The sequence below is a fragment of the Lepidochelys kempii genome, chromosome 11 (assembly GCF_965140285.1).
Source record: "Lepidochelys kempii isolate rLepKem1 chromosome 11, rLepKem1.hap1, whole genome shotgun sequence".
In the NCBI taxonomy this organism is placed as follows: domain Eukaryota; kingdom Metazoa; phylum Chordata; order Testudines; family Cheloniidae; genus Lepidochelys; species Lepidochelys kempii.
The window spans coordinates 56,760,481-56,782,404 of record NC_136390.1 but is presented as its reverse complement, the minus strand read 5'-3'; the positions used below and the strand labels follow the sequence as shown (position 1 = coordinate 56,782,404).

General features: G+C 41.8%; 1 protein-coding gene across 11 annotated transcripts in view; it reads left to right on the top strand.

Moving 5' to 3' along the window:
* ANKRD44 (ankyrin repeat domain 44) overlaps positions 1-21,924 on the top strand; it is a 215,680-nt gene that overhangs the window by 142,511 nt on the left and 51,245 nt on the right. For 7 of the 11 annotated variants that reach the window (XM_078848004.1, XM_073306269.2, XM_073306270.2 and 4 more), the window contains 3 exons: positions 3,331-3,414; positions 10,537-10,648; positions 21,457-21,483. In XM_078848004.1, coding sequence (XP_078704130.1) covers positions 3,331-3,414; positions 10,537-10,648; positions 21,457-21,483 — 223 coding nt within the window. The remainder of the gene's footprint in view (positions 1-3,330; positions 3,415-10,536; positions 10,649-21,456; positions 21,484-21,924) is intronic. The other 4 variants (XM_073306276.2, XM_073306275.2, XM_073306272.2 and 1 more) reach the window with 1 other exon arrangement.

Sequence of the window (21,924 nt, the reverse complement as noted above, 5' to 3'; positions counted from 1 at the left end):
CATTTCCTGTTAGATATCCCCACACAGTTCTCTCTGTTCCTTCTCTGCTTCTCTCCTGGTCTAAGGGATCATTCACTTTAGTTTCGTATACATTTAAGTCTTGTAACAAATTGTTTGACATACAATTCATTTCCAGTATAACACCTTCAAAAAGCTTCATTGCTCTCTTTAAATGGCCTCTGCGTAGCCCCACTGTAGAAGGTTGTGTGCCAGGCCATTGCAAACCACAGAACCATTCCCTGCAGTAAAACAGATAGGAAGTATATGAACATCACCCTCAGATCCATATGGTCCTACCCATGAGGCAGCAGCAGGGTCTTCAAAGGACTGCACTTCCTGTACATCCATCCCTAGTATATGATAGAGTAGAGGGAAGGCAAGTGGAAGTTTCTAGGTATGTCTCCATCAGGAGCTGTTACTCCTTGTACTGAAAGAAGTCAGGGCCCTGCCTGTAAACAGGCCCTGGGCCAAGATTAGGATGCATCAAGCCAGTTTTAGCAGCAGCAGAAAGCCTGATTCATTTAGTCAAGTCCCCAAACATCAGTAAGATTGCTTTTCCCTCGTTGCACTCCTGGTTGTTTCTATGGCTTTCAAGATAGTGAAGGGGGGCAGTACCTTCACATGACACCTCCCCCCCCCACCCCCACCCCCGGATAGAGAATCACATAAACTAGGCCAGCTTTGAAAATGATCTTCTTTGTTGGTGGCTTTTGCAATGTGCATATCCAAAAAGATACTAAACTATCAGGTGGCGATGGACCTCTATAGAATGTCGTCTTATGGAGTAAAAATTTCCTGTGAGATGACCCTTTCCGGAGAAGTTAAAAGGTGAGACACATGTTGCTGGACATGTCTAGCACTGTTGCTCATTCTCTGGCATCAGCAGTTATACTTCACAATGTTTTATGGCTCAGACTGTTTGGGTTGCCTCAAGATGTTGCACTCTAATGTTTTTGATTTGCTCTCTAGAGACCCCGAGGTAATACTAAATCTATTGAAATTAGAAAACTAGATACTAGATCTATGGCTAAGTCCCTAGGGTTTTCTCACCCATCTTTCAGACCAAAGTTGTCATCTGTCTCATTTCGGAATCTCCTCAGTCCTCTTATCTCTTTGGGTGCCAACCCCAGCAATAGAAAAAAGCATTTAAGCCTGCTAAGACTTCTGAATCTAACAATTACAGTAAAGACCATGTTTATCGGCCATGGTATATGTCATCCTTGCCTGCTGTTTCGCCTGGTGGTGTCATAGAGCTTGGAACTAATCCTACCCCTTCCCATTCTTTGAGAGGGGAACAAAGGAATTTAGGACTGGAAGGTGTATCCTGGGTCATTGAGTCCAGTCCTAAATTACAGGCAGTCCTGTCATGTAATCCCAATCATGAATTCATCATGCTCCATCTCAAGACGAGTAAGGTTGTCTGACCCCACTACTCCTGTTGCTTACAGTTAGCACGGACTGTTGAATCTTGGAGACTGCAGAAGGAGCTCGCAGTTAGAAAACACTGAGCAAATTTGATGTGGAAGGCCCTGAGACACAGCACACATGGATGCATCTTCTTCTCTCCCCTCCTCCCCCTGTCATTTTTCACAGAAAAAACACATTTCACACTTAGTTCCAACTGGAGCATTGGATTTGAACATCATGGGGAGTGTTCTTGTCTTCTTATATTGTCCTTTTAGTAGCCACTGTATCACTTAGATGAGTGAATAAGATTCAAGAATTCCCTTACTGATCTGCCTTTAGAATGCTATGGAATGATACTATGCTTTTGTGGCCTTACCCTGAATTTATGCCGGATGATTATTTTATGTTCATTGCCATTTTGTAGGTCGTCATGACTATTTCAACATATGGAAAAAAAATTCCAGAGGTCAGGCTATTTAGGTCCAAAGACCATTGAAGATGATTCTTCTTTGTATCCAGCCCAGTAATGAGCAGTTCAGGAAGGACTAAAAGTTTGTTCTACCAGAGATTTAGCTGTCTTGACTTCTTCTCAGTTGAATGTATCCATTCCTACACTGAGAATTCACAAATGCATTTTAATGAAATAGATAGGCCGCATACCAGTAAATGGAGATTTCTGAATGTATTGCCTCTGCAGATCAGCACAGACTCTCCCTCCACCCCACTTGTTGAGACTTATTAATAGATTTAAGTGAGATCATCTGAATGTGGTTAGCAGATACAGCCTTTAACTGTGGCTGGGAATATTTGGGTCCATGGTCAATGCATGTGCCATCCTCTAACACTTTTACAGCATTGAATGGTTCATTTACTTCTGAGGCACGACACATGAGTAATAGTCAGGGAACATCCTGTATCAATTAATGGTACATATTCTGCATATCTCAAATATCTATAATGTCTGAAATCCTACTGGATTTCAGACAGAATTGGGATCATTATTGGGTTACATAGTGTCAAATCTGGATGTGGAGGATGGGACACTGAATGTTTTGAAGAGATGCACCATTCTGTACTGCTCAAAATCCAGTCTGGAATACATGTGTTGGATAGAGACTAAAATTAGTTATGGGCAAATTAGTTTGGCAAAAAATCCAACTAGACCAAACTGTGTTTTTGAGTCAAATATTTGTGAAGGTTCATAGCAGTTCAGAAACTTTTTTTTCTTTCTTGGCTCTTGATTTCTCCAGTCCTGAGAGTCAAATAATGTCTGTCTACAAAATTTAACCCACTACCAGCCATCCCCACCAGACTGATCCCCTTCATGTAACATTGCCAGAGACACTCCACTTTCCAGTAGGCTCAAAAGTTTGAATATTTGTTCAGCCCTTTACATGTCTAAAGAGTTTTGCTGGAGTGTCATCATAGTGTTGCCTAGAACTTTAGCAGAGTGTGGGAACTGTCAGCAACCCTTCGAGAGCACAGTCAAGACAGGCCAATTTAGTGCTGGTGGTTAAAATTTCACAGGGTTCTATTCCTTGGTCAACAGGGAAGTACAGCAAGTTACCATGGGTAGAGGATGGAGATGGGGAACACAGGATTGCAAAGAAGAGTCTTTGAGGGCAAGGGGCAGGTGTGGAGAAACAGAAAGTTCCAGAAAGTGATGAACAAACTGGTTCTGATAGAAATCAAAACTTTTTGATTACTTTGGAAGTTGACATACAGAATGAAGAGCTGGTATATTTTAGGTGTGTTCAATGTTTGGGACTGTGATTAGCTTATATGCTAGGCCCTTTATTTAACCTGACTAATGCCAAGAAGTGGTCACTTGATTGGAGGAGAGAGTGGGGGTGGTAAATTACACCAAAATCACTGATATGACATTTTGAAAACGAGTTGCATTTTTCTATCCCTTATGTTAAGAAGAAAGAATATTTTAGGTAACTCCCATGAAAATGCCGAAGAACTTGAAAGAGCCAATGAGATGAAGGAAAAAGAAGCTGCATTGTAAGTTTGGTGTCAATACAGCAGACTCCATTTTTAGAGAATCGCTCTGCTTCTTTGGGCTGCAGTTTACACTCCTATCTTGTTCACTCATTGCTCTGCTACAAATGCCTGATACTATTGGGAGTTAACCAGAGTAAACTGCTCTTTGATGTATAAATGTATTTACCAATTCTGTTTCCATGCTTGTTGCTTTCCCTAACTACATGTTTATTGCATTGATACTCTAATAATTCTTTAATATCACACACTATTTTATTTAAATGCAATACACTGGGTTTGTATGTTGCAAGGAAAATATAACCCAGTGTCCTCAACAAGTATTACTGTGTTCAAATCTGATGTTTTTATGCAGTGTTTTTGTTTAAAATGACACTGTTCATAGATTCATAGATATTTAGGTCAGAAGGGACCATTATGATCATCTAGTCTGACCTCCTGCACAATGCAGGCCACAGAATTTCACCCACCACTCCTAAAAAAGACCTCACACCTATATCTGTGCTATTGAAGTCCTCAAATTGTAGTTTGAAGACCTCAAGGAGCAGAGAATCCTCCAGCAAGTGACCCGTGCCCCATGCTACAGAGGAAGGCGAAAAACCTCCAGGGCCTTCCAATCTGCCCTGGAGGAAAATTCCTTCCCGACCCCAAATATGGCGATCAGCTAAACCCTGAGCATATGGGCAAGATTCATCAGCCAGATACTACAGAAAATTCTTTCCCGGGTAACTTGGATCTTACCCCATCTAAAAACCCATCACAGGCCATTGGGCCTATTTACCATGAATATTTAATTACCAAAACCATGTTATCCCATCATACCATCTCCTCCATAAACTTAGAGTTTAATCTTAAAGCAAGATAGATCTTTTGCCCCCACTACTTCCCTCGGAAGGCTATTCCAAAACTTCACTCCTCTGATGGTTAGAAACCTTCGTCTAATTTCTAATCTAAATTTCCTAGTGGCCAGTTTATATCCATTTGTTCTTGTGTCCACATTGGTATTGAGTTTAAATAATTCCTCTCCCTCTCTGGTATTTATCCCTCTGATATATTTATAGAGAGCAATCATATCTCCCCTCAACCTTCTTTTAGTTAGGCTAAACAAGCCAAGCTCCCTGAGTCTCCTTTCATAAGACAAGTTTTCCATTCCTCGGATCATCCTAGTAGCCCTTCTCTGTACCTGTTCCAGTTTGAATTCATCCTTCTTAAACATGGGAGACCAGAACTGCACACAGTATTCCAGGTGAGGTCTCACCAGTGCCTTATATAACGGTACTAAAACCTCCTTATCCCTACTGGAAATACCTCTCCTGATGCATCCCAAGACGACATTAGCTTTTTTCACAGCCATATCACATTGGCAGCTCATAGTCAACCTATGATCAACCAATACTCCAAGGTCCTTTTCCTCCTCCGTTACTTCTAGTTGATGCGTCCCTAGCTTATAACTAAAATTCTTGTTATTAATCCCTAAATGCATGACCTTACACTTCTCACTATTAAATTTCATCCTATTCCTATTACTCCAGTTTACAAGGTCATCCAGATCCTCCTGTAGGGTATCCCTGTCCTTCTCTAAATTAGCAATACCTCCCAGCTTTGTATCATCTGCAAACTTTATTAGCACACTCCCACTTTTTGTGCCCAGGTCAGTAATAAAAAGATTAAATAAGATTGGTCCCAAAACTGATCCTTGAGGAACTCCACTGGTAACCTCCCTCCAACTTGACAGTTCACCTTTCAGTAGGACCCGTTGTAGTCTCCCCTTTAACCAATTCCCTATCCACCTTTCAATTTTCCTATTGATGCCCATCTTATCCAATTTAACTAATAATTCCCCATGTGGCACAGTATCAAACGCCTTACTAAAATCTAAATAAATTAGATCCACTGCGTTTCCTTTATCTAAAAAATCTGTTACTCTCTCAAAGAAGGAAATCAGGTTGGTTTGGCACGATCTACCTTTTGTAAAACCATGTTGTATTTTGTCCCATTTACCATTGACTTCAATGTCCTTAACTACCTTCTCCTTCAAAATTTTTTCCAAGACCTTGCATACTACAGATGTCAAACTAACAGGCCTATAATTACTTGGATCACTTTTTTTCCCTTTCTTAAAAATAGGAACTATGTTAGCAATTCTCCAATCATATGGTACAACCCCTGAATTTACAGATTCATTAAAAATTCTTGCTAATGGGCTTGCAATTTCTTGTGCCAATTCTTTTAATATTCTTGGATGAAGATTATCTGGGCCCCCCGATTTAGCCCCATTAAGCTGTTTGAGTTTCGCTTCTACCTCAGATATGGTGATGTCTACCTCCATATCCTCATTCCCATTTATCATGCTACCATTATCCCTAAGATCCTCTTTAGTCTTATTAAAGACTGAGGCAAAGTATTTGTTTAGATATTGGGCCATGCCTAGATTATCCTTGACCTCCACTCCATCCTCAGTTTTTAGCGGTCCCACTTCTTCTTTCTTTGTTTTTTTCCTATTTATATGACTATAGAACCTTTTACTATTGGTTTTAATTCCCTTTGCAAGGTCCAACTCTACTTGACTTTTAGCCTGTCTCACTTTATCCCTACATATTCTGACCTCAATAAGGTAGCTTTCCTTACTGATCCCTCCCTTCTTCCACTCCCTATATGCTTTCTGCTTTTTCTTAATTACCTCTCTAAGATGCTTGCTCATCCAGCTTGGTCTACAACTCCTGCCTATGAATTTTTTCCCCTTTCTTGGGATGCAGGCTTCCGATAGCTTCTGCAGCTTTAATTTAAAATAATCCCAGGCCTCCTCTACCTTTAAACCCATAAATTCTTCAGTCCAATCCACTTCCCTAACTAATTTCCTTAATTTTTGAAAGTCAGCCCTTTTGAAATCAAAAACCCTAGTTGCAGATTTATTTTTGTTAATCCTTCCATTCAGTTTGAACTGAATTAGCTCATGATCACTTGAGCCAAGATTATCCCCTACAACCATTTCCTCTATGAGATCCTCATTACTCGCCAAGACCAGATCTAAAATGGCATCCCCTCTAGTCGGTTCAGCAACTACTTGTTGAAGGAATCCATCAGCTATCGCATCTAGGAAAATCTGAGCCCTATTATTATTACTAGCACTCATCCTCCAGTCTATATCTTGGAAGTTAAAGTCTCCCATGATCACACAGTTTCCATTAGTATTTACTTTATTAAAAACATTAAAAAGGGCTCTATCCATATCCAAATTAGATCCCGGCGGTCTATAGCACACCCCAAGCACTATCCCAGGGGAGGCTCTAATAGTTTTCTTCCCCAATTTAATTATTGCCCAGACAGACTCAGTCATATCCATTTCATCGCTTCTTATTTCTTTACATTCTATCTCATCATTGATATACAGTGCTACTCCACCACCTTTACCTTTATTTCGGTCTTTCCTAAACAGCACATACCCTTCAATACCTGTAGCCCAGTCATGACTACTATTCCACCAGGTCTCTGTTATACCTATAATATCTGGTTTCACTTCCTGCACCAGTAACTCTAGTTCCTCCATTTTGTTACCTAGGCTCCTTGCATTAGTGTACAAACATCTTAATTTTTGCTGTTTGGCCTCACTCACATTCTGTACCCTATTAGGCACGGTTATTTTACTACCAGTATAACCTATTAGACTTGTATCTACACTGCCCTTCCTCCTACCTACAGCTGTATCCACTCTTACTTCATTTTCTTTCCACTCTATGCTAAATTCTGGCGTGGAGATTACCTGGACATCTCCCAACCATCTCCCCCAAATTCCTAGTTTAAAGCTCTCTTAATCAGTTGTGCCAGCCTCCATCCTAGAAGTCTATTTCCTTCCCTACTCAGATGAAGTCCATCCCGAGAGAACTGTCCTCTATCCATGAATGCCTCCCAATGGCCATACATCCCAAAGCCCTCCTTATAGCACCACTGCCTAAGCCATCTATTGATAGTCATAATCTTGTCACACCTTTGTTGCCCTTCTCTAGGAACAGGCAAAATCCCACTAAAGATCACCTGAGCCTCAATTTCCTTAAGCGTCCTCCCCAGCCTAACATAGTCTCCCTTAATACTTTCCAGTGAGAATCTAGCCGTATCATTTGTTCCCACATGAAGGATAATTAGGGGATTCTTTCCCGCTCCCTTTAGAATCCTTTTTAACCTCAGGTCTACATCCCGTATCTTAGCACCTGGAAGACAGCACACCCTCCTATTTTCTGGATCAGCTCTGGTTACAGGCCTATCTATTCTTCTCAATAAAGAGTCCCCAATCACATAGACCTGCCTTTTCCTAGTGACGGTGCTATTCTCCAGTCTATCCCCTGTTCCCTCTGGCTGCAAGTTTTTTCCATTCCCATTCTCCCTTGTAATCCTTTTTAACCCATCCTGTATCCTCCTGGGGCTCATATTTGGTGTAATCTCCATTAACTCTTCCCCTTTTCCTATAGGACTAACCGCTCTTCTCTTCTTCCTTGCCCTGTCACCTTCAGTGACTACCTGCTGAGCCCCTTCTTCATTTTCCAACTCTGCAAACCTATTCTGAAGCTCTATTTCTCCTTCACTAGCCCGTCTTTTCCTCTGCCTAGTTCTTTTAGTCACATGCTTCCACTGACCACTTTCCTCACCCAGTCTCCCCTCAAAATTCCCTAGTCCTGCTTCCATCTGCAAGTCTGAGCTTTTCCCTTCAGATACCTCATGTCTTTGCTCCATAATCTGCTCAAACCCCTTCCTAAACTCTACCAGACTTTCCACCTGCATCTCCAAACCTCTGATCTTTTCCTCCATCAGCTCTATCAGACGGCATTTCATGCAGACAAAACTCTTACCAGGTGCCCCCTCCAGGATCATGTACATACCACAGCTTCCACATCCAGTCATCTTCATTGTGTCATCTGCTACATGGGTCACTCCCACTGCCACCTCTGAATCTGTCATAGCCTTCCCACCTAAATCCTGTTAATCTGGGAAACACAAACCACACCAAAACACCACCACCCACAGCAAAACCAAACCCCACACAAGCACCACAAGACAAACTCCCCTTTCAAACTCCCCTGTTTACAGCTCTGTTTGCTAGCTCCTGTGCCGCTGCCTGACTGGCTGCTACCTTTATAGGACCCCTACCCAGGGAAGCCCCGCCCCCTAATCAGGGCTCAGCCTCTCTCCCAGGACAAAGCCCCTACACATACAGATACCACCAATACAAAACCAAACACACACAAATACCTTCTCCTCCAACAGAACTCCCACTCAAACTCCCCTGTTTACAGGTCTGTTTGCTAGCTCCTGTGCCGCTGCCAGACTGGCTGCTACCTTTATAGGACCCCTAGTCAGGGAAGCCCCGCCCCCTAATCAGGGCTCAGCTTCTCTCCCAACACAAAGCCCCTACACATACAGATACCACCTATACAGAACCAAACACACACAAATACCTTCTCCTCCAACAGAACTCCCACTCAAACTCCCCTGTTTACAGCTCTGTTTGCTAGCTCCTGTGCCGCTGCCTGACTGGCTGCTACCTTTATAGGACCCCTAGTCAGGGAAGCCCCGCCCCCTAATCAGGGCTCAGCTTCTCTCCCAGCACAAAGCCCCTGCACATACAGATACTAACCATACAAAACGAAACACAAACACACAAATACCTTCTCCTCCAACAGAACTCCCACTCAAACTCCCCTGTTTACAGCTGTTGTTGATAATAGTTTTACATTAGTTTGACTGCATGGTTGTGACATGTGGAAGAGAGTGACAAAGAAATGGAGGAGATGGTATGATGGGATAACATGGTTTTGGTAATTAGATATTCATGGTAAATAGGCCCAATGGGCCTGTGATGGGATATTAGATGGGGTGGGATCCGAGTTACCCAGGAAAGAATTTTCTGTAGAATCTGGCTGATGAATCTTGCCCATATGCTCAGGGTTTAGCTGATCGCCATATTTGGGGTCAGGAAGGAATTTTCCTCCAGGGCAGATTGGAAGAGGCCCTGGAGGTTTTTCGCCTTCCTCTGTAGCATGAGGCACGGGTCGCTTGCTGGAGGATTCTCTACTCCTTGAAGTCTTTAAACTACGATTTGAGGACGTCAGTAGCACAGATACAGGTGTGAGGTTTTTTGCAGGAGTGGTGGGTGAAATTCTGTGGCCTGCGTTGTGCAGGAGGTCAGACTAGATGATCATAATGGTCCCTTCTGACCTAAATATCTATAAAGAAAACGTTTTGAAATCTTTTTCCAGAGGGGTAAAAAATTAAACTCTGATAGATGACCCAGCGAGTACCCAGAAAATATTTGATTCAGATAGAGAAATTATCACTATCAAAAGAATTCAAAAGATATGTATTTAGGATCATAGCTCATTTGCCATTGAGTTCAGAGTCAGCCAGCTACTGGATTAGTTTAGATACCTGTGATTTTGATCAGTAAATTTTGAACTATATCAGTAATGACAAAGTACAGGCACAGGATGGAGTCCAGTATCACATGATCTAGTCACATGCCCTTGCATGTTTTGATGAGTCATAGCAGCCATTATCCATATACTGGCTGAAGCATTCACAGGAAAACCCATCAGGTAGAGATAAGGTTCTCCTGTGGCCTATAGTGTGTCTTAATAGGCCATCACCTTGAATGGTTCATCCACAATGTGCTGGCTACACTGGATGTAAACTACCTTGTTGGTGTTACCCAGGAGCAAACACATTTGAAATACTGGTACATAGTCAATATCCATAACTTTAGATACAAAAACGATACATTCGTACAAATAGGGTCATCATATTCAGCAAATCATAACTTTTCCATTGATACTTTACATGACATACTTCATATAAGACATACCATAATCATATCCTCATGGTATATATGGTGGTGTCATGGTGTTGCTTTGGGATACAGAGTGTCACAGTATCAAACAAGCTACTCCAAGACCAGCAGATACTGCTGCACAGAAGTTTAAGGCAGGAAAACTCTTGTGTGGTACGAGATTCTGTAAGGAACATAATATTGAATAGCCAGCCTTTTAGAAAAGAGGCTTTAGTATTGCTCATAGTTGCAATGGAGATGATTCTGTTAAATGGTATGATCTGTAATTTAAATGTGTACATTATTCACAGGTGTCTAGAGTTCCTGCTTCAAAAGGATGCCAATCCATCGATCCAAGACAAAGAAGGGTACAATACAGTGCACTATGCTGCTGCTTATGGCCATAGACAGTGTTTGGAATTGGTGAGTCAGCTCAATCAGTGCTAAGACATCCATTTTCAGAAGATGTTCACGGGCATGTTATGAACTCTACAGGATTGTTATTGTTTGAGCACCATAGATGTTCATGATGCTGAAGAAATGTAGAGGAAGGTACACTGCAGACAAATATTCAGAACCAGATGTAACTTGGCATTGTTATGGCCCTTTCAACATAGATCCTTGATCCCTGCACAAAGCCAGAGTAAATGGCCCTCATGTGGGGGCAGACAGGTGGCATTCTCCTCCCTTTCTCCCACCCCGTTTTCCAGAGGCATGGAGCGCAAAGCTAGTTGTTCTATCTTGTCCATGAAGTCATGGGCGTACTGGACGTGCTCCAGTCCCAGCTGTCCTTTTGCATTGCTATGAAAAGAGCCATTAAGGAGGACTGCAGCTGCAGGAGATACAGACCCAAAGCCTCTCTCCCCTGCACAGGGGAACCATAATGGGTTGATCTCTGGTTAGAAATGTCCTTGCCTATAGGAATGGGAGCAGAGTTTGGGTCTTTGTGTTTAGGTGGTGTTGAACATGTGGTATGTGTTTGTTTAAGGCTCCAATTCAACAAAGTACTTAAGCATGGGTTAGCTATAAAATACATGATTAATCCAATCACTGTTCAACAAAACACTTAAACACACAAGATCAATGGGACTTAAGCACACGTTACATGCTTCACTGGATCAGAGCCTAAGTGTAGCATGGCTTTGGAGAGTTTTGATTGCAGTCAAAACATTACTTAAATGTGTTTTTTTTTATGTGGCTATTCATCATAGACAACACATTAACTGAATGATCTAATGAAGCTGAGTAATGGTAGCATGACACTCCTTACTATCAACTGCACAAAAGTGTAGTACCTTTTCTTACGTATTATGCAGTAATTGCAGTATTGCCATAGTCCATGTCAACATTATACTCCCTAATTTTCATATGTTTAACCATATCAGGTAGGGAAAGGATATACTTGTCAGGAAAAAAAGCAGAGTTGCTAGAAAATTATATAGTGTGAATTTATAAAAAGCTCTGAATTGTAAAAATGAATAGCATGTGATGCAGATTAGCTGAAGTGCTTGAAATTTGAAGTATGATGAAGATTTTATTTATATTGTTGGATGTTTTGTTGGCTCTAATCATACCAAAAATGGCGTAAAGTTGAGAAATAAAATTTTATGTGTACTCAGTCCCGTAAAACAGAGGCATCTGGTGCCTTTTTAGAACCTTTTTTTTGCTTCCTTGGTTTGTTTAACAGGCCAAATTATTTCTGTATTAAAAGGGGTGACGGCACAATACACAGGGACTACTTTTCATAATATGCATAGTATTAGTCACAGTTGCCATATGGGAAATTGTGTTGATGGTCTACATCAAAGTCACAAAATCAAGGAAGCTCTAAATTGAAATTTCCCTATGGCAGCTCTAAATCCAAGTTTTAGGTGGAGCATTAAGCCTTATTAACTCTCCCCCTTAATTTGTGAGCATACATGTCCCCTCTCCCTTGTCATTGCTGCCAGGCTTCCCTTGTTTGGTGCCTCCTCCTAGCAATGTTCTCATGTGTCCTGTCCTGTTTGGGAGGCTGTCCTTGTGTGGATCTTTCATTTAGAAATGATACAGACATGCAAGGAAAGCAAACATATTCTGCTCTGATCCCTCGTTCTCGTTTGTCTGAGTTCTGGGGCTGCACCCTGTCGCACTGGGTCAGATTATGTGTTGTGCCTCCCAGAAGCAAGGGGGAGAAGACAAAGGGGGCTTTGTGACAGCTTTGCATCTTGACCATCTTTGGCTGTTCCCCTGGCCAAAATGGACCCTGAAATAACTAAGGCAGTCTGAAGAGTTATAGCCGCCTCCTTGGTACTGCTTGTAGCACGAGCCAGAGAGGCCATAATGGAGAAGTTCCATCCCCAGCACATCCACTATGCTATGACTTGCAGTGGAGCCAATGTAAAATCATCACTGGTGACAATGCTGTCATGTACCCTGATTATTTTGTGGAGAAGTGGTAGAATATTGTGTGTCTGGGTGCTAAGATATAAATCTTTACAGTTCAGGTGAAAAGGAACAGGAGCAGTGTGTGTTGTGGGAGACCCTGGCACGGTTTGGTTATAATTTAGTGTGCCCTGAACAAGAGAGGTATGTCTAGGATTTTGTCTGGAACCACAACCTTTATTTTAGCTATTGACTGCAGTAGATTGCCACGGTTTTTCTTAGTTTAACAAACCAGCCCTTAATTTTTTTTCATTTCCCTTCATGATTTTTTTTGTACTACAAGCCCCTCCTTTTCCATGTAACACAAGGAAGAAGAGTAAGTCATCAAATTCTGATTCCCATTCTTCACCCTCCATGTATTCATTGGAGGGAAAGAAAATACAAAATCTTTTCTTCATCCTAGACTGAGATTTAGAATCATGCCCAATCTGATCATCTCCTCTACCATAAACAACAAGAGTGACTTGTAACAGGGGTGGCTTGCCCCTTAATGGCTGGAGGGCCTGGGGCCAGCCAACCCTGATCATTAAAGGAGCTAGACCTGTGTGAGAGCTGCTAATTCCCTATAAAGAGCAGCAGGTGGCTGCAGTGAGTGGGGGATTCTCAGAAAACAGGAGCCTGCGAAGTGGTAGCTTGCTTGAAGAAGCAGCTGCAGGGGGCAAGACTGGCTTCTGTGGAGACATTGAACTGTGGCCCTGGTTTGGGAAAGAAAGCAAGAACTTCCCAACTAAGGGAAAAGAGACACTTTGGGGTCAGAAGAACCAGTGCGTGTCTCAGGACTAAATAAATTGGACCCCAGGTAGGGAATATTTTAATTTTTCCTTTAGACTGCATGGCTTTTAAGGAGCCCCATGAAGGAGAAAACAGGGATGGGGAATGGCAGAGGCACCCCTGTCTGTGAGGGGGAGCTCAGGAGGCAATAGCAGCCACACTGCTACAGATTGGTGCAGTCGCCAGGATCTCTGAACCCCTTCCTGTCAAGGACGGAAGCAACAACGGGGTAGCGCTGGAGAACAAGATGGAAGAAATACTGCATTATCTGATGTGACAACAGCAAATCCAGGTTGTCCTCTTGCAACTTCTGCAAGATCAGCAGACAACAGGAGGTGCTGTGGGTAGCCCAGCAAAATCAACAGCACGTGATCAGTGGAAAGGTATGCACTGGGCTTCTGTTTCTAGTGTGGGAAACAAGGACAGACTTGTTTGAATGCCCAGGGTGGCCAGTTTGAATGCCCAGGGTGGCAACCTGATTCTAGAGGTGGTCCAGTCAGAATCAGAGGAATGCTGAAGGATGGATCGGAGGAAAGGGGGGAAGAGGCCACCTAAATGCTATAAGTGTGGAAAGGCTGAGCACATTAAGTCTGCCCTTTGAAGAAGCAGTTGAGGAAAGCCCTGCAGTATAAGGAAGATAATCCCTGGCCAGATGGATGAAGGGTGAGAGGGTGCAGCAGATTCCCAACACAGAGGCCTAAGGAGAAAAAGGCCAAGAAGCATTTTGTTGTAGCATCAGAAGCCCATAAGCTAGGCAGGGGAATGCTATAGTCTGCTGCCAGAAGTGCCAGCTCCAGAGGGAAAAATCGTTTCCCTAACCAAGTTGGGGGAGATGACACTGGGTTGGAAGGATGAGCCAGAGAGGATCAGGTACCGAGTTAAAGAACTTAAGCACAGAATGGAGGAGGAGGCTAATGAGTTGAATAAAGCAGAGCAGCTGCAGGCTTGGGTCCAAGAAGTCAAGCAGCAGAAAACGTCAGCCAGGAGCGTGTATGAACAGTTCACATACCTGGAGGCTGCATAAGGGTGGATGCTGCAGTCACGGCAGAACCTGGTACTGCTGCCAAGAGGTGTGACACATGGCTGATAGGGGAGAAGAGTGAAAGGCTGACCTTTCTGAAAGAGAAGTATCAGGAGAAAATGGCTGCATTGGAGGAGGCCAGGCAGCTGACCTTGAGGGAAAGGAGTGAGCTGGCTGAGGAGTATCAGGCAACCCTAGAAGAAAGAGATCACCTGCTTATCATGGTTAGTGAACTGGATGGAGAATTGGAGAGTTCCCAAACCCTGCAGTCCCAAAGCTGAAAGCATCACTAAATGGAGGAAAATATAAATCTCTCCCCCTCCCCCCCCAGGGTAGAACTTGCCCTGGGGTGGGGAGTGCTCTTGGTGTGGGGAAGGAGATACAAAACAGGGCGACTTGACTCTTAATGTCTGGAGGGTTGGGCTACCTGTTACAGGACTCCTTAGTTAATGTTGCAGGAAGCATTCAATTCTAATTAACCCCAAGGTTGAATCTGTGGATTGATGCATAGGATTGCTTGCTTCAAGCATTCTGCAATTCATCAGACTTTCCAAAGGACTGGTTATATTCATGTTTTTCTGTTTTATGGTGGTTTCTGACCTAAACTGTATATAAAAAAACCCTACTTCAAATAATTGGTCACTTCTTAATTAAAAGATATAAAAAGGAAGAGACGATATAAAATGGAGATAAATTAGTTAGGAGAACTGATCCATGTTTCCTTAAGCATCCTACTTTTATCAGCATTATTTAAAAAAAATTCCTTGGTTTCAGTTGGGGAAAGGATAATTGTCCATGGAATATGATTTTTTTTGGCTTCTCTGTTATTCATTGTGGACCCTATCCTAGGAACAAAGGAGCTCCCTCAACTCTCGTTAAGATTAAATAAATCATTCCAGATTCTTCGAATAATTAAGGTTAATTTCTGCTCACAATTATGCTTTTCTGTAAGGTTGAGGTTGCACATGTATAACTGAAAGCGAGATTCTATCCTCAAAGCATCAGTGATCTGAAGTACACTCAGAAACTCAGCCCCTCCGTATTCACATAACGAACAGGAAGGTGATTTTAGAAAAATGTCCAACCTTACAATTAAGATGTGTGGTGCACATATAATGCTGTGAGTGTATGTGTTTTATTAAGAAGTGTAAGCTTCTCCCAATGTAAAGCAGGACTCTTGACACTGGAAAGTGGGGTGGGGCAAAAAGACTGGGCATATTAAGGCATGACAATCTCCCTTCTTCCAACCCAGGCCCCAAAGTAGGAGTTGCTAGCTTTGGAGGGGTGTGGCCTAGGCAGCTGGGATATATTCCCTGGTCAGTCTAAACTGGTAGGGCTGTGAGGGAGTCTCAACGGTGACTTAAAGTTGCCTCCCCTGCTCTTGCTCTCCAGTGGAACCTTTGAGGGAGGGCAGCAAGGAAATGTTACCTGTCCATCCTTTGTGTCGGGCTCAACGGGTAGTGATCAATGGCTCCATGTCTAGTTGGCAGCCGGTATCAAGTGGAGTGCCCCAAGGATGGGTCCTCGGGCTGGTTTTGTTCAATATCTTCATAAATGATCTGGAGGATGGTGTGGATTGCACCCTCAGCAAGTTTGCAAATGACACTAAACTGGGAGGAGAGGTAGGTACGCTGGAGGGTAGGGATAGGATACAGAGGGACCTAGACAAATTAGAGGATTGGGCCAAAAGAAATCTGATGAGGTTCAACAAGGACAAGTGCAGAATCCTGCACTTAGGACGGAAGAATCCCATGCACCGCTACAGACTAGGGACCGAATGGCTCGGCAGCAGTTCTGCAGAAAAGGACCTAGGGGTTACAGTGGATGAGAAGCTGGATATGAGTCAACAGTGTGCCCTTGTTGCCAAGAAGGCCAATGGCATTTTGGGATATATACGTAGGGGCATTGCCAGCAAATCGAGAGACGTGATCGTTCCCCTCTATTCGACATTGGTGAGGCCTCATCTGGAGTACTGTGTCCAGTTTTGGGCCCCACGCTACAAGAAGGATGTGGAAAAATTGGAAAGACTCCAGCGGAGGGCAACAGAAATTATTAGGGGACTGGAACATGTGACTTATGAGGAGAGGCTGAGGGAACTGGGATTGTTTAGTCTGCGGAAGAGAAGAATGAGGGGTGATTTGGTAGCTGCTTTCAACTACCTGAAAGGGGGTTCCAAAGAGGATGGATCTAGACTGTTCTCCGTGGTAGCTGATGACAGAACTAGGAGTAATGGTCTCAAGTTGCAGTGGGGGAGATTTAGGTTGGATATTAGGAAAAACTTTTTCACTAGGAGGGTGGTGAAGCACTGGAATGCATTACCTAGGGAGGTGGTGGAATCTCCTTCCTTAGATATTTTTAAGGTCAGGCTTGACAAAGCCCTAGCTGGGATGATTTAGTTGGGGATTGGTCCTGCTTTGAGCAGGGGGTTGGACTAGATGACCTCCTGAGGTCCCTTCCAACCCTGATATTCTATGATCCTATGTGTGTAGTATCTGCCTGCCTCAGGGCATCGAGTTGGAAATCCTAGATCTTCTCACACCAGCTGGAGTGAACTGAGTGTTGTGTGTGAATGGGGGTAGTTAGGAGAGAAGGGAATTAATAATGAAAAGGCAAATCTTTTGACCCAGTTAGATACAGCTTACACGGTCACCCCATCATAATATTTTGTTCTGAAATAGTGTTCAGTCAGAGGGCTTTTGTACCTGATGGCACTTACGTCATCTGGGATGTTAATGGAATATCTGTACAGCAGTGAATAACATCATGCAGCTAAAGAAACGGGGATGAGAATGGATACCTGAATTCTATCTCCATCTGTAACCAGCCAATCATAAAAGACTGAATGGTAGGCACACATATCTGAGTAAATGTGTCAGTATCTCCCATCTGCTTTCTTTCTGCTAAAAATAACCTCTTTTCCTACACATTTTTTAAAATCTGGACTGATTCCGTTAGTATTCAGGGAGGTCATTAGCTAATATTTTGGAGTCATGGTAAGATTAACATCACTGAGTTAATACTGATGTTTTTAAAAAACCTGTATATTTAACTGAAATGGGCCATGAATGTAAAATCTGAATTGATGTGCAAAGTGTGAAATTTAAACTGTAATTTCACATTAAAATGTTATCTGGAAGGCCAGTTAAACCCCTTTGATTTTATATATGTTTAGAGCACGTAAAATAAATGTCATTCTGCAGCAGTGAAATATTTTGATTGGCCATAAGAATTAATTATTCTTTTTTATTGTAATCTATTATCTCCTTTGTTCTATCTGCAAATGAATTCTACATTTTGGCTGAGGCAGAAAGTGAATTAATGCAACTGTAATACAGTTGAGGGTGGGATGAGAACATGATTGCACTGAAAATCACATCTAATAGAAGAGGCATATCCTGATATGTCTCTTTCATTTAACTGAGGCAGTCTGTTGAAGTGTGTGAGAGAGCTCCTGCACTCAGAAAAACATCTTAAGAATGCAGAGGAAGTACAATGTAAACCTGGTATGTAAAGAAGCTAAAATCATTAGCCCAGTAAATCTGTCATATGGTTAATGCTAATTTTATATATCCCTTATTAACAATCATCCATCCATCACAGCAGGGAGCTGAGGCTAATTATTAGTGATAAGTTAACCTTTGGTATGGACAAGCATTCAAAAGTTCCATTTCCACATCTGGCCATGACTCAGATATTTGTCCAGATGCAGCTGTTGGGCTTCCTTGTTGCCTGCATCTCCACCTCTTTATTATGAGGACACGGTTCTACCTTCCCCCTTTGTGACTGACTGGAGGCAGTTACCACTCTGGTTCTTCAAGGGTGCTGTGTTTCAAGCAAGTGGTGGCTACAGTTCAGTGGTGAGTGACTTAAGGCACATGCACCTGGGTGTATTCCGAGACCTGGCGGCTCCCAAGATAGGAGATGTTAATGTGACATCATATGTAAGAATTTTATTTCTAATTTTTCTTTCCCCCAGGGACAAATACAATTGGCTTCCTGGTAACTAAGGTACTTGATTTTTATAGCTGGAAGGATACAAGAAGTGATCCCACTGAAACTTTCCAAAATTATCTAAAAATGTCTAAAATAGTTACTCAGTAAATAAAAGTCTGTGTACAGAATGCAGTGTTTGACATTTTATGAAGTGCTCTCAAGATTTTAGATTAAATTCTGGAAAAATTAAGCATGAACTGAAAATGAAGCATATGCATAAGTGTTTTCAGCATCTTTAACAGCACTTGTTTGGGATGAGTAGAGTAACTTGCTCATGACTTTGATACCAGAGTTGTTAACAATCCCAGATTTAGTGTCAGAGACCAGTATGTGGGTGGTCATGTCTAGTGGTTAGAGCAGGAGTCAGGTCTAGTGGTTAGAGCTGGAGTCAGCATTCAGGAATTGGAGCTCAGGGTTAGGGTTGGAGCTGGAGTCAGAGGCCAGATGCCAGAGCCACGGGATTGTACCAGGGATGAGCTTGACTCTATTGGCATTACTACCTTGGTGGAGAAGAGGTGTATAGAAGGAAAAGTATCTTCTTTCTGCACTTTACTTCAAGTTGTTGTCAGGATATTTAGAAGTTGGAGTCTGGCAGGTCTTCTCCAGGGGAACATTTTGGGTAAAAGTGTGCATTGTGGAAGCAAGTGGAACCATCAGGAGCGTATACAGGAGGTCTGTAGGAGGCAAGCTCTGCATAATTAATCCTCCTTTTAAAAGTGGCTTTTAATAAAAGAGGGGTTTCGGTGTCTCCCCTGGAAACTGTATTGTGAAGAGTACATTTAAGAATTGGATTCTGTATGGACAAGGCAAAAGGATGGCAGCACCTCAACTGGTGTAAATCATCCTAGTTCTATTGAAGTCTACTTGAAATCATCTTTCACCCTTTAATAATGGGGCCCTTTATTTCTAACTATAAGAAAGATCTACTGTTATAGCATGAGGTATTCTGAGAAAATAGCATATGCCTGGGTTCAGGCTGCTGGAATGTGACCATAACTCTAACCAAGAGTAGTTGCAACCACCATCACCACACGAATATAGGCATAAAATGGAGGGAGAGAAATGTCCTTTCCTACCAAGAGAGGGAGTGGTCATAAACCAAGTGACAGTCACGCTGAGTCCTGTCTGGAGACATCAAAATTTCCAAGTAGGGTAAATGAAAATTCCCACAGCATTTTTAAAAAACGATTGTCATCCAAGTCAGCCTAAATTATTTAACCCGAAAGAATATAGGCAGTGATATTTATTTAATGTGAGTACACAGAGTACCTACTAGCCATACATACACCCAGGCCAATAATGCCTGTATCTCTTTGCGGTCTGGAATGTAGATGCACTGCTAAGTGGGTGAGTGGGTGGCTGTCAGACTCCTTGACCTTCCTGGTGGCTCAAGGAGCAGCATGTCTACCTCTAAACTGCCTGATTGATGTAACATTAGGACCTCTCATTCACTGCTCTAGTTCCCTCTTTGTTCCCTTTATTTCCCCTTTAGCTGTTTTAATACCTTCGCTTTTGTCCCAAATCAAAGCTTGAAATTTAGAGGGGAAAATCACATGTAACAATGTCATGTAATTTAAAAAAAAATCTGCCCAACATTAATAACACAAATCAATGACAAAAGACTCCTATCCCCACACAGCAATAACCGGCCATCTTCTTTCTTCAGATGTACAGAGCTGTGGGATATGTGCCAAGGACTATAATAAAATGTAGGAACAGCAGTAAATAGAATATGTAGCATTATTGCTGGATTAAAGATTGGTTGGCAAATTTATTTTTGTTAATGCACAGAACCTTACTGAAATTGAAACGGTGTAACAGTGTTTTACAACGTAACCTGAGTTCATTATGGTAGGAAAATTACAGCATAATACATATAATTGCATCTCTGCAGTTGTTTTAAAGAAGTATAATGAAGACAGAATTATGATCTCTATTCTAGCCCTCCTGAAGGCAATTTTCAGAAGAGCATTAATTTTTCACATGTATTTAACAAAGAGAGCCTTCCTAGTGGCACCACCAGTTAGCAACGTCTCCTGCATCACCATATTGATGATTAATCTTTTAGTGGAACAGGAAGAATTCTAGCGTGACTTTGCTTAGAGTGGAGTCTACAGAGAATCTATTAGCACATGGCTGTGTGTTGGAGAGAGTCATGGAACTCCCATTAGCACAAATGGCAATTATGTGTATAAATCTCATGCGAGAATCAAAATGTGTCCTTAAATAGCACATTGGCAACATAATTATCACCTGTAACACAGCCATTAAAATGATTTCTTATTGCTAGTTTTAGATCAAGTCCAAATTCCATCCAATGGTAAACAAACATCCTTGTTTCTGTGGTCTGGGTTGATGAGATAATTGGGTTGCTGACAGAGTTTTCTAGTTTTTTAACAAAGGTTTTTTAATAGTTTGCTTACTCTCTGTGTTCACTGATATTATAAAAACAAAAAGAAAAGGAGTACTTGTGGCACCTTAGAGACTAACCAATTTATTTGAGCATGAGCTTTCGTGGTTAGTCTCTAAGGTGCCACAAGTCCTCCTTTTCTTTTTGCAAATACAGACTAACACAGCTGTTACTCTGAAACCTGTCATTATAAAAACAGTTACGTTTTAGGGTTTTTTTACTAGCATAAAAAAGCACTTTATAATTTTAAGCATATATCTGTAACAGTAACCATTGAACAAACAGGTTAGTGATAGATCTGTATTCCATAGTATTTCCCCCTACTTTTCTATTTTTTTCCCAATAAAGAAAATGTTTGACTCCACATAGACTGGGCCCTGAATATTTACTTTCAGTAGTGAGTTGTCCCATTTGCTTTAGTAGTGCTACATATATAAGCAGAGACCTGCAAGATCAAGACCTTTAGATCAGAGACCTATTTCATGAAAAATATTTCAAGAAATATTTGTAATGCAGTTTATTGTAAAGCAAAGAACTAAAAAAGAAACATCTGTAATGCACCAAAATGTTTTCATATTCTGTGTTTTAATTATACTAATTACCATTTTTAATCAGATTGGAAGCAAAAGTCCATTGGAGATAGTAAGTAAATGAAAAAAATAATTGCATGTTGTGTGCTTTGATCATCATTTAAATTCTTACTGCTATACACGTTCTCGTATTCACTCTGTTATGAACTCAACAGAAGAATCACAATTTCTTAACCAGCATGCTATGTATTTCAAATAAATGCATGTGTGTCACTTTTATTTAAAGCAAGCCTTCTGACTACTGCTTCTTAAAGACTAGATTTCAAGCTTGCACTTGAAAATATTTTGCTTTTCTTCAGTCTGTGATTTTCTAGATCCAATGGATCAATCATATGTATCTGATTGGTTTGTTACTTTCTGTATATAAATTAAAGCTGCTTTTGGTAATGTGAAGCAAAATCTACGGTTTCTAGGGTGTTTTCTTTTAAATTACAGTGCCAATTCGGAAGTGAGTCTGAATCTATGGGACTCTAAGGCCTGGTCTACACTAGGG